The sequence below is a fragment of the Nilaparvata lugens genome, chromosome 10, assembly GCF_014356525.2.
Source record: "Nilaparvata lugens isolate BPH chromosome 10, ASM1435652v1, whole genome shotgun sequence".
In the NCBI taxonomy this organism is placed as follows: domain Eukaryota; kingdom Metazoa; phylum Arthropoda; class Insecta; order Hemiptera; family Delphacidae; genus Nilaparvata; species Nilaparvata lugens.
In genome coordinates this window covers 13,414,877-13,427,487 of record NC_052513.1, presented here as the reverse complement: position 1 = coordinate 13,427,487, position 12,611 = coordinate 13,414,877, and the positions used below count along the sequence as shown (strand labels likewise).

Below are 12,611 nucleotides of genomic sequence, written 5' to 3'. Positions count from 1 at the left end.
AGTAGTGAGAGGCAAGAAATGAGGAAAGCATTGTCCTAATAGTCAATGCAACTATCATGGCATGATTATTGAATTGAAAAATTGTGGAAAATTATAGTTGGGCGTCAAAATAATATAGCATATCCTAGACAATAACTCCAGTGAGAAAATGTATATAATTAATAATGAACCTACATCATATCAAGTGTTGAGTTGATTATCTGTCCGAAATCAAATTCATGATGAAGTTCTCCATTGGAAACTTCAATATGGAATGTACAAGTAATATTTGGAATACAATCTACTTCAAATTGAATTCATATCAATCGAAACATAAGCGTCAAATCTCAACTCTAACTGTAAAATGAGTAATACTTTTGTACCCAAGTTGGGCTATTTAATTTACTTATTTCATAAGTGTAAATATGAAGTTTTCAACCTGCTGATGTACTACCATGAAGACTCTCAGAGAAACATTTTTTTCACGTCCTAATGACTCCAGTTATGGAGATGACTCCAGTTATAAGACAAGACAGGTACTACCATATAATTGATCATTTTACTTGACGTTTCACTTAATCATTACTTAGTAAATCAAGCCTAGTCTTGGTTTGACAGGAATACTCTTGTATAAAATACTTGGTGTTGATTTAGTAGGCATATTCATGAAATGTATACTTCTTACCTCACATATTAGTGAGGTACCTGACTTCATCCCCCTTAGGTGGGGATGAAAATTCAAGTTTCATTAGCTAACACATTCATACTAAGTAATACATTTTATGTGAAATGTCATCCACCATCAACTGCATAATACATTACTGTACCAGATTCCCATTAGCAGCTGGACAACTTCAACGCAAAATTAATAAAATTCTGGTTACTCTCATAGGTTTCTCAATACCTGACCCCCCCCCTGCACTTACTTCTGCACTTGGATGTTCTTAATATGCACATTCAAATACAGTATGATGCCAACTAGTAGATGTAAAGAGGGTTGCATAACGAGCCTGATGCGGTGATCTGCGATATGGTGTTGCTATTCATTGCGAAAATACCAGACTAGTTGGACGGGTGGATTCAGAAATGCATCGACATCTCATCTGTGAGACACGAATTACAGTTTAGACATGATTCAAAGTGGGGGAAGGCATTTGCAAATTATGTTTTCGTGCTGAGTCCTTCTGCCAAGGCTCTTCTACTACCCTTTCCTCTCACACTCTCACGTTTATAGTTAGCATCCTCCCATTCGCCATATACACCATATCTTGCGCTTCTTTGACCTCTTCCTCGCTTCATCTCCTCTTCTCTGTCGTTATAGTTGCTCTACCACTTCCTCATCCCCTCTTTATCGTTATCTACTTAACATTTTGTTTCACCCTGCGGCCAAGACCACTCTCACTTCGATGTTCCCGTGCAGGTACAGACCTGCATCAGTGGGTGATCTGTTCTTCTCCTTCTCCTTTTACTTCTTCTTGGCACTTTCCTAATCGAGGTCACCACCTTGTACGTTCTCTCTCCAATACGGTAACAGTTTTTAAAAAGCTCCAATACTGTTCTTCTTTGTACACAAACTGGTCAGGTTGCTTGCTACTTGATTATCTGGCTTAGTTTTTGTGTATCCTACTTCTTTGAAAGACTGTGACGTTATAAAAGTCACCTGTTGCTTGCATCTGATCTATTGGTCTGGCTTTTGACAGATTCCTAAAAAATAGACTAACAGTTGGAAATTCCAATTAATAGAATTTGGTTGATAGCTGAAGACTACGGAAAACCTGGATGAGTTATTTGACATGAGCTGACTTTGTTTGATAGCTGAAGACTACTGAAAACCTGGAAAGAGTTATTTGACATGAAGTAACTGGGTGTTTCAAACAATCGCGGTTGAATCAAACCTTCCCATGGAAATGATATAGCATTCACAATCAGGGTCCGATGATATCTAATGGGATTCCAATTGATTGGATGGATCGCTCTGGAAAGATTTTGAATGAATTCAATACCTCTTGTGCCTTCTAGAAAATCTACGATGATAATGCATATCACATGAAGGGAAGAAAAGACCTGGTTATTGGTTGTTGATTTTCATTTAAAATGTGAAAGTGATGGATGAAGATACTCACAATATGCAAAAGGTTAGTATAAATATGTTGAGAAGAGTTTAGTCATGTAGGAATGCCCAGAGCTTTTTCTTTTCTTAGTAGAACTTGACATGAGTAGGAGAAGGGGGAGAACTAGAAGAGTGAAATTGTAGAAATAGTGGAAGTGAAAGAGAAAAAAAACATTTTTGAAGAAGTTATTATTATTCATTGATGGAGATGGTAGAAACATTGAGAGAACACAGAGCAGGTCTCTCTCATGTAGTACTGCTTCTATTAGTACAGTAGTTCTATGTTCAAGAACTTGATTTCACAGAATCGCCACATGACATGAGCATCCTAATGTTCTAGACATTGCAGTTAATCGTTTGCAACTCGACCAGTTGATTTATTGTGCGTCATTTCTCAGAAGTACTTCAGTGCCAACCGCTCAAAGCGGGAAGATCTAGAATGAACAGTTACCTAAGTTTACGGTCGAATGTTGCAAACAGAACATTCACAGTATAGTAGTTGGGATTAGTAGACTACTGAATTGCCTATGATTGTTGCAAGTGGCAAATCAAGATGTTTATACTGTCTGGAAAAGAACAAAAAAGAACAAAATTATCTCCTGTGGTCAAATGTTTGCTTTTGCAATTGTCATTTGCTGCTCTACTTCTCAATCTTTCTACCAAATTGACAAAATCATTCAACAGAAAATACTCCAGGAGAAGGAAAAAATACAAGAAATAGCTGGTAGACGATAGAAATGCGAGAAGGAATTAAATTATGTTACTCAGGAATAAATATTACCACGGAGTCGTATAAAAATTAAAGTCAGGTCAATTTTAGACTAATTCTTTATTTTTGCTCTTTATTCTTCATTGCTTTCTATGCCTTATTTTTTCTTCTCATTTCTATAGTGCATTATTCCTTGCTTCATATTCCTTTATTCCTTCTTCTTCCAAATTTATTTTTCCTGACCCATATTCGATAGTTTCGTTAGGCATTTCGTAATGCATTTTCAAATGGTGATGAATTCAGATTCTCACTGTACTATTGAAAACATAACTTACTGTAAATTATGTTATTCGCTGATTATCACCAGTTTATCATAGCATTGATTGCAAATAAGAGTGAAAATAAATATGTAAAGGCTTTAGTGAAGTTTTGATTACATTATGAGTTCAACTAATTGAATAAGTATAGTCATTAGAAGATAAAATATCGCATCTTCTGCAGTATATAAACATTAGCAAAAGGTTTGTAAATCAGTACAGAATTACAAGCCCAGTACTCTATCTAAATAGAACCAATTATCTAAATTTCATGACGCATTGAAAAATCTCTTTAAAAACATAACTTTTCAAAAAAAGCATCTTATAATTTGTAGCCAAAAAGACAAGGTAGATGAGTGTGTCATTTTTCTCTGTCAATCAGGCTAGAACATGTAATCATAATAATCAACCAGTTGAAAACAACAGTGGAACAAAAAGCTCCGGAATATTCGAAGCTTATTCATCAGAAGGATGGCTATGCACACCGGACCACACACGTTGAATATCCATGATCGTCTTTTGTGTCTAGTCTATCTAGTGGCCCAGTCAGACACCTAAAATTATAATTTGGGGTGCCCATACCATCTATCTATTTTTTCAATTTCAAAGATTCTGTATCAGTAACATATTAGATCTATCGTTGTATTACTTAACTACTTCATTCTAAAAAGAAAGGATTTATAGGTTACATGATACTTGAAAATTCAATATAATACCTCATGATTTTCTACTGTATATCGAAGAAAAACTTTATTGTGTCCTATACTATGGGCATAGAATGAACAATCTAGTTCTCTCCTACCCTAATTTATGACCATTGAATCTATGTTTTCAAGCTACTAACCAATTCAGTGGTGTTATTCGATTTCCGATTGTTTTGTCAATTAAACCATTCTATTTGTTATGGAAAGGACTACAATAGAATATTCCTGACATTTTCTAATGAAAATTACAGTATTTTATTTATTCTTATTTGGAAATTGAAAATAGGCGCCATTTTGAAATGCACCATTAAACTAATCTGCTGATTTTTTATTTATTAGGTCTTCACCAGAGTGAGAATCATTCCGAGTTCCGATTATGAACCCAATCAGTCAAACTGTTCTTGAGATTTATTATGTTATGGAGAATGCAAAATGGAAGATATCTGTTGAACAACATGTTATTATTGATTTTCTGATCATTATGTCGGATTAAACGATTTAACAGAGTTTGGAATTTCACATATGGGACAACCTGTATAGAACCCGTTATTCTAAACACCGCTGTTTGATATTTATGTGCATAAAAATTATCTGAGTGAATGAATAATCTAAAAAAATATTGGAGATGCTTTGAAAGAATCAATTCTTTTGCAAGTTACTCATAACTATTATCAACTAATGTCAAGGACTATCATTATTGAACAATGTGAATCAATCATTTTTTAAAGAGTAATCTATTCTAACTGAATGAGGTTTTTATATTCGAGGACTGTTAAAATAACGAAAAATCATATACAGTATTAGTCAATAATAAATTTTCTAGTTGACAGAATTACAAGTTACGAGTGATCTTTGTGCAGAACTATATTTTTTACGCTTGAAATTATTTAATAGTTTAGAGGTTTCACTTCTAATAAGGGTAAAAATTGATTTCACAATAAATTTCTGGTATCATGTTTCATTTTCCTCGGAATCATTTAGCATTATTCCATTATAGAAAGTCTTCCAAGATAGAGCAATATAAATACTGCAAATCCATTCTCGTTCGGAAGATGTAGTCTATCAATGAACGTAGTGAGTGAAATTCCAATCAATTCAATTAAGGTCTAGAATGGAATTTAATAGAAGGAGCCCCCTTCTTCAAATCGATGTAATAGTGTGATATTGAGAGGGTATTATTGTAGTTGTTTTTGTGTTTCTTATATTGTTTTTCAGGTTTTTGAACTGAAATGAACTTTGATTTTACTGTTTGTTGAACCCTGCGTTTTAGTGTGAGAATATTTGACTCTGTTTTGTTGGAATTTGCTAACTTGTTGCCTAGTTGTCAAAATTAAAGCAATTGTCGTGCATTTTTTCAAATGCAGTTTCAATTTCTTGTCGAAAAAGCTACTGTATTTGGGAATTGTACGACCATTGACCTTTTTGCAGCTTTGGCTTTTCCACTGGAAGTTGTGCTCAACGCTCGTGGAGGGGGAATAATTTTCAGTGAAAAGGTCACAGTTGGTATTGAGACGCGAACGAAAAAACATGTAACGGGGTGCGAGCCTCGGTCCTCTGAATGGGCCCATTTCCCATTCAGAGGGACAAATTGAAAAGTTTTTTAGTTATCAGTGATTTTTATGTAGTTAAATAGAAACCAAAAATTTTATATAGTTAGTGAGAGTAGAACCAGGAAATTATTTGTGTGTATTAGTTCCTTTATAGTGAGTTTTCTTAAATCGTATGTGTGTGTTTCTTAAGAGTCGAAGTTTGAATATTGTTAAAATGGTGAGTGCCGAACTTTTGTTGTTTTTCTTATAAAGCTCATAATTTAATTTCATAGAATGACTGAGGCCCAAATTTAAATGCAGCAAGTTAGCAGGTTCCCAAAATGTATAAATTGAATATACCTTCTTTTTCTGAATCACTTACTGAGTAACTCTGTTGGAAAATTTGACATGATTTCTATTGATTCGTAAATGAGTTCAATAAACCTGAGGTTAAATTTTAAAGGTATTTTTCATTGAAGTTCCTGGCTCGTAGTTACTATAGTTGCTAGTTGCTAAAATAAGTGACAATTAGATAATGATGATAATCTGTGCATTTGAATGAACGAATCCACTAAAAGCTCCCAACCAATCAAGGATTCAAATACCGGTAGATGATTAATTGATATCAGTAAACTTTAGCAAATATTATAGAAAAGAAGAAACAACCCCCCCTCCGTTTACATTGGTGGCCAGCGGTGGTATAGTCTGTTAAGAATGACTATCGAACCACATGTACTCTTATATATTTCGTATTTTGGAAGATTTACTAAATAGAGACAAATAAATATCTCCGGTTTCAGAAATGATGTCAGGTGTGGTGAAGGGTTAAAAATACATCCACCGGTCACATCGACATCTTGTTCCTCAAACACAAAACGGAAATGGATTATTAACTCTTTTGCTAAGGTGGTCATCCGTGATGATAAATTATGGGATTGGGCTTCATAAATTATTGACATTTTCTTTGATCATCGATTTTCCATGCTACTCCGTCATCTTAATAATTTCATTTTGCAGAAGAAGATTCCCACACAAATCATATTACATTGCATGTAGAAATTAAGTTCCTGTTATTGTAAATAAATTATAAGAGATTATCCTATTATAAATAAACAAATAAATAAATAATATCGAGTGACCTGGCTGGCTCAGGTCTGGTGTCAGAGTTTTCAGGTCGCAACTGATCAATTTCAGGGCCTCTGACATTACCTAACGACTGCTTTTTAGGCAGCCGGGACCGACGGCTTAACGTGTCCATCCGAAACACGGGAGTGGCCCGAGATAAATATCTTGCCCGGGCCGGGATTTGAACCCGGGCCTCTGAATCATAAAGCCAGCATCTGATCCACTCGACTACGGCCACTCCTAATAAACAAATTATAAGGCACTAACACAAGACGCAATATTATATCGAAATCATGCAATGTATACATAATAAATAGACTACCTAATCATATTAGCCTACTAAAAATTGTTCAATTTGAACACAATAATAAAAAGTTCAATTTTGAACACAATATTTAGGCCTAAATGAAAACTTGATTAGAGAATCTTCTCAATATTTCGGTGGCTTGGTGCAAAAACTACCAATGTCAATTTTTCATAAATGAGTTTAATTCACTAATACATTACTAATATCGATTAATTTTAGTTCCAGAAGTGCCAATGTCCTATCTCAAAGCAATAAAAAATTATAACATTTCAATATCATGATTTATTCCACTAATTTCTTATTTACTTATCCACTTATTCCACTCTCAGAGTGCGAAAACTACCAATGAAGACATTTTTTATGTTTTTTTGACGTTTTTAGATTGTCATTCATACTCCATCACAGAACTACCAATGCCGACTTCTGCACTTCTAGCACTCGAATTTCCGTATCGGAATGCCGTAGTTCGAAAATACAAGGTGAACTTTCAATCTGATTTGTCAGAAAGTTGATATTTTGACATGGGTAGTTCTTGCACCAAGCCACAGATTTTATGTAGAGTTGTAGTGCATCACGCTTCCAGGTTTATATAATGTTACAGCCTATTATTTGTGTTACACATTTTTACATCATATTGGTACATTCCGGTCTCTATATGAATAGACAATATACTGAGGAGGAATCTTTCAAACCCTACAAAATCATTGAATTTTGAACTCAATATGAGGATTGTCATTGTATAATAATATTTATTGCACAACATTCATAGAGTGGGCTACACAAGGTTACATCATATTCATACGTTTCTGACGGCTGACGCAAAAGGAATTAATAGACCATGGAGGATCCGATCAACAGCATTGTACCAAAAATAAGAAAGAGACACTATTTCATTGTTTGTTTGTATGGTCAGACAGGCGTCAGGCAGGTTAATGCCTCATCCTGAAAAATAAGTTCACAGCTCCTATCCTCGTGAGAACAGAGCATGAAAATGTGAATGTGGGCATGGGCAGTGGTCTCACTCTTTCCAAACATGTACGGACATGCACAAACAGGTCGACTTCAGGAGAAGAATTTTTTAGTGAGAAAGTGCGACAAAGTAAATGGGTTGAAGCAAGACGAGGTGAGATGGCTGTGCAAGTATCCGGTTGTTGTCCATGTTTATGTACAGATAAAAATATAGGTATAGAGTTTGTATTGTGGTGGCTGCAAGGTCGAACAAAGGCCGTTGAGATCGGCAGATATGGAAAGGCTTTGTGGAGCAAGTGAGAGGGCTGATGACCGTAGAGGTGCGGGAGTACGTGAGTGGGAGTGAGAGGGAGCATTTCTTGCCTGTTGAGACAGGCCGAGTGGTGATGTGGTGGGGGTAAGGGACAGCAGCTGTTCTGTTGTCATTCCAGGTTGTGCCGGCTGCAGATAACCGCTTCAACCCTCAGTCGTTCTCCAGACTTCGTCGAGGTAACATCTTCTAGTGGGTCGGATCATTCAAGTGCTCAAAGATTACTTTTTGTCAGTGAAGCTTTCAATTAGTGTCTTCATCTAACATAGAACAATATTTGTGTCAGTTGTAGTGACGATTAACGAGGACAAGTCTCTACAGAGTTACAAACTGTGAAAAAGTGCGTGATTATTGTTATCTAAAGAAACAGTCTCATGTTGAACTTTTAATTTGTGACAATATTTCATTAGCAAAATGGTGCGCAGTTTTGCTCAGTGGACAAAAACGCTGAGTTTTCCGGCGCGATTGTCGCCCCAGAAACAGCAGACAACCGTCCCTCAGCCGGCCAAATCAAGCCCTGTCAATAATAACAATACAGTGATAATAACGGATACCAGTGATAACCAGAACCACATGACGCCCACACCTGATGTAAGTTGACTTTTTTCTATTCTATTATCTCAACTAATATTTGTGTGATTCAAATTTTGTATCAATAACATAATAATGCGTCCTGAGTCCTGAGTCTAAGTGACTGTGTCTGAGTCTCCTTCAGAGAAATCTGAGAAAATCTTTTTTCCCGTGTTCTGATATCATATAGATGATATTGTAATCTCATAACTTATGAAATTTAATAATGATAATATCGATCTTCTTGTAACGATTTGATGTGGCATATCTATTTTGGTGAAAAATACCATAGAGAGCATGACGTTCTACACGTTTAACATTTTTTTTTAGATTTTCTACCGTATCTTTCAGTATTTTAATAAAAAGGCTTGTGAACTTACTAATATGGTAAAATGGGAGAGTTTCCATCCGTCTATTATACCGACTAGTATACGTTTGCAGTTAGTAGAATTTGTGAAGAAGATTCGTTCATATCTGATAGCTTTTGTAATTGATGAATAGATATATTGTCCACACATGTTACATGCATATACATATAGTTCCTGTTCAATACAATCCAATTCAAAATTGAACAAACCTCGAATGTATTTCACAGTAGAAGCATAGCTTTCTACACAGTAGTGTGTAGAAAGTTTGTAGAGTTGAATTCAACATGTGTTTTAAAAAATGAGCCTAGATATCTCTCTCTCTGTTTAAGTAGCCAATCTCAAGTACCTATATTTCATATATAGGCAGCGGGCAATAGACATGTATTATGCTTCTGAACCCGATTGCTGTCTAGTTATTTGAAACGTACTTCATTTCATGTAGATATCAAATTATACGGTATATGAGTTAGTTGCAGTTGGCAAGCTCTGGAATGTCATCTAGAGTCATCATGTTGCAAAGCAAATAATGTAGCTTCTTTCCTTGGTCTCTTGCCAGTGAATCTTCTTTGCTACTTGCCAGATGATCTAGTCCTTGCCTTGAAGAGAGACAAATGAAGAGATGAAGAGACACTCCTCCATGCAGCATGCACTAAAGATAGAGATGACCAACCAGATTTTGAGAGCACTGCAGTCTCTTTTCAAATCTTCACTATACACATTTTTAAGTCTAGAGACGGCACTGATGAGGATAGAGAATGTGTGGAGACAGACTTTTGTGTTGATGGAGTGGTGACTTGTGACTGGTGTGTCTCGGACTGTTGACCGCAGGAATGAAGTGTGTTGGCCTCAAACTCAGATGCGTCACAACATTCGTACTTTGTCTTTTTGAATAATCAACTCCAGAATCTGACTACAGACTACACACTTGCTGGTAGCATTGTTTCCAAATATGAGACCTCGGCAAACTTTATTAAACAAAGAATATTGTGTACGGTACCGTTCACTAATCACAAGAGACCTAATTAACAACTCCAAATTTCAAAAATTTTTATAATCTTTTACACCTTCTTGTTAACAATAAATTTCAAAAATTGATTTAATTTGTTACACTTTCTCGTTAACAATAGATTGTTGAAAATTAAATTGTCATTCCTCTTTTTTAAATTCTGTGCTAGGATCAAGATGGTCCTTTCCAAAGTTTACTTGTTCTTTCCTAGATTTAGGTCCTTTCCAAAGTTTACTCAAGCGATCGACGTCTATTAACTTACATTCCTCATATGATATAATAACTTTATATTATTTCATTGAAGCCTCCATTGAAACTCTCACTCTGTTTGAATCAATGATTGACGAATTATGTCCTAATGAACTAATGAATCCTCTGTGAAAGTGAGAGCATTTAATATTATTCCGAATTATATTTTGAAAGCTCTGATGACCGAATCACTCCATGCTCCCAATATTCTATTTGAAGTAAATGTTTAGTGACTGATCATCTATCTTGCTTCAGACTAGATGCTGGAGCATCCAGTATGACTGCGTCATAAACTTCCTGTTCACGTCAATTGAACTAATGTTAACATAGATGAAAGAGGTATATGATGATCTCGTATGTCATCAAGATTTTTTTTCCATTCATGAAATTATAAAGTGATTCATAGGATTGAATTGTAATCTGTTGAAGAAATAAAAATCTGATTCTAGCCTGTACCATATTTAATAAGTTATCACTACGTGCATGGGTGGTTCAATTCCCATTCCCTCAGCGTCAGGTCATGATGTATTATTCTCCATTTTTTCACCTCATGGTTATATGACCATAAATCAATTTATCACAAAATATACATCTTTATTGTATAAAGTATTTATAAGTAACTCAAAAATTATTACCGGGACGAGTTGAGCATCGCACTTTAAAGAAACCCATTTCAAACTTTTAACAACAATTTTCGGCCTTTGGCCGAATATTCATCGCTTAGGCTGACATGCGTCACTAGATGCAATCAGTGATAAGTACAGTCGGTATCAGAAACAATCTTTGTTCAGTGATGATGATGAGTATTTAGTCCAACTTTATCCCAACCTTGCATCTTATTTGTATTTTTTTTTGTTTCATTGGATAAGGATTAATTTACAGAATAAACAGTTATCAAATTGTAACATCTTGTTTATGAATACAATATCATGAATGAGATGCATCAACCTTGAGGCGTCCTTATTACTGCAACATCTATTTTTAATGAACAATCAATTTTTATAAAAGTGAGAACGGTTATTTCCAACTGACCTTGCATCTGAGAGTAATAACAATAGTTTCCAGACTCATATCATGCTACTTGATCGATTCGGTTATTAATTCAGGTAGTTGTCTTGAAATTATTATGCTGCACTTTTTCCAAGATTGAATAGAATTGAAAGAACATAATTATAATAATAATAGAACCCAAGTGAAGTAGCCTACTCCCATAAGAATTACTCATTCGTTTGGCCTCAGATCCGTTTAGAAATAAATATCAAGGTTGAATGGAGTTACTGTAGTAGGCAAGTCCTGTCTTTAGTGTTCAAGTAAAAAACTAGTTTAGAATCAGTATTATCATTAGTTTTCCACTTTATGCATCAGTGGGCGTAGGCTACTATTTGAAATATTTTAAAGTGTGGGATTCTGGTATTGATCTGATAGAAATTGATTACACTAGCCTATCGTCGTTTAATTAGATCAACTTGGGATACTGTCAGTGAATAATCCTTCTCTTGTTACCACTGGAATTGAGATTTAGAATCTATTTATTCCATATTTACTCAATTATCTATCTATTTCCATATTCAGCAAGAAGTGTGGTATTAATTTCTTTTAAATAGTGTGAGGTTTTTCCATTAAACGAACAAGTTTGAATGAACTTGTCAATCTTATCAAACCCCATATTGAAATACACATCAGTGTTTTAAATACATTAATATTATCTTGCCTTTTCAAAGGTACACGTTTACTCGACAAAGGTGTAAAGAGCATTACTGTATTGTAGGATACAGAAAGTTTAAGAAATACTCGATTCTCTGAACAGCAAATTTACAATAGTCTATTACTGATCATTATTTTTCGATTTTTTTTTTTGTTTTTTAATTCGTCTCAAAGGTCACATTCTCCCACTTCCCACATCTTTAACAAACTGTTTAGTTACGCGATTGTTGTAGAATACTGGAGAATGTTGTCCAGAGCCCATTTCAAGATTTCACACTTGTCTAGAAGTTTATTCAGTTGGAATCGAGTTGTCTCACAGAAGTTTCCCACAAACCACCCACCTGAAATGCTACTTTGTAGGCCTACCTTGCCCTTTGTCCTTCCTTGTCACACATTCACTCTGTGTTGTGTTCCAGTTTCCCACAAAACCGAAACAGAAATTCACTATTTACAAAAATAGAGAATCTGTAGGTGTACTGTTGCTAATTCAAAAACATTAACAAACAACCACCCAAGTTTTCTACACAATGGGATGGGATACATCAAGAATTAAAGGGGAACAAGGTGTTATCTTATCTAGGGACAAAGTTCTCTGGAAGTTTTCATCAGTCGAACGGTTCGGAACAAATCTATTGAAGTTTTGTTATTTTCGAGG

General features: G+C 35.1%; 1 protein-coding gene across 3 annotated transcripts in view; it reads left to right on the top strand.

The window, feature by feature from the left end:
• The window catches only part of LOC111063180 (TNF receptor-associated factor 4), a 66,125-nt gene that overhangs the window by 28,550 nt on the left and 24,964 nt on the right, over positions 1-12,611 (top strand). Inside the window, exon 1 of one of the 3 annotated variants that reach the window (XM_022350868.2) lies at positions 8,174-8,650. The exons of the other annotated variants lie outside the window; for them this stretch is intronic. Coding sequence (XP_022206560.2) covers positions 8,474-8,650 — 177 coding nt within the window. The 5' untranslated portion in view covers positions 8,174-8,473. Of the gene's footprint in view, positions 1-8,173; positions 8,651-12,611 lie in introns of those variants that run through there. 3 annotated transcript variants of the gene reach the window in all.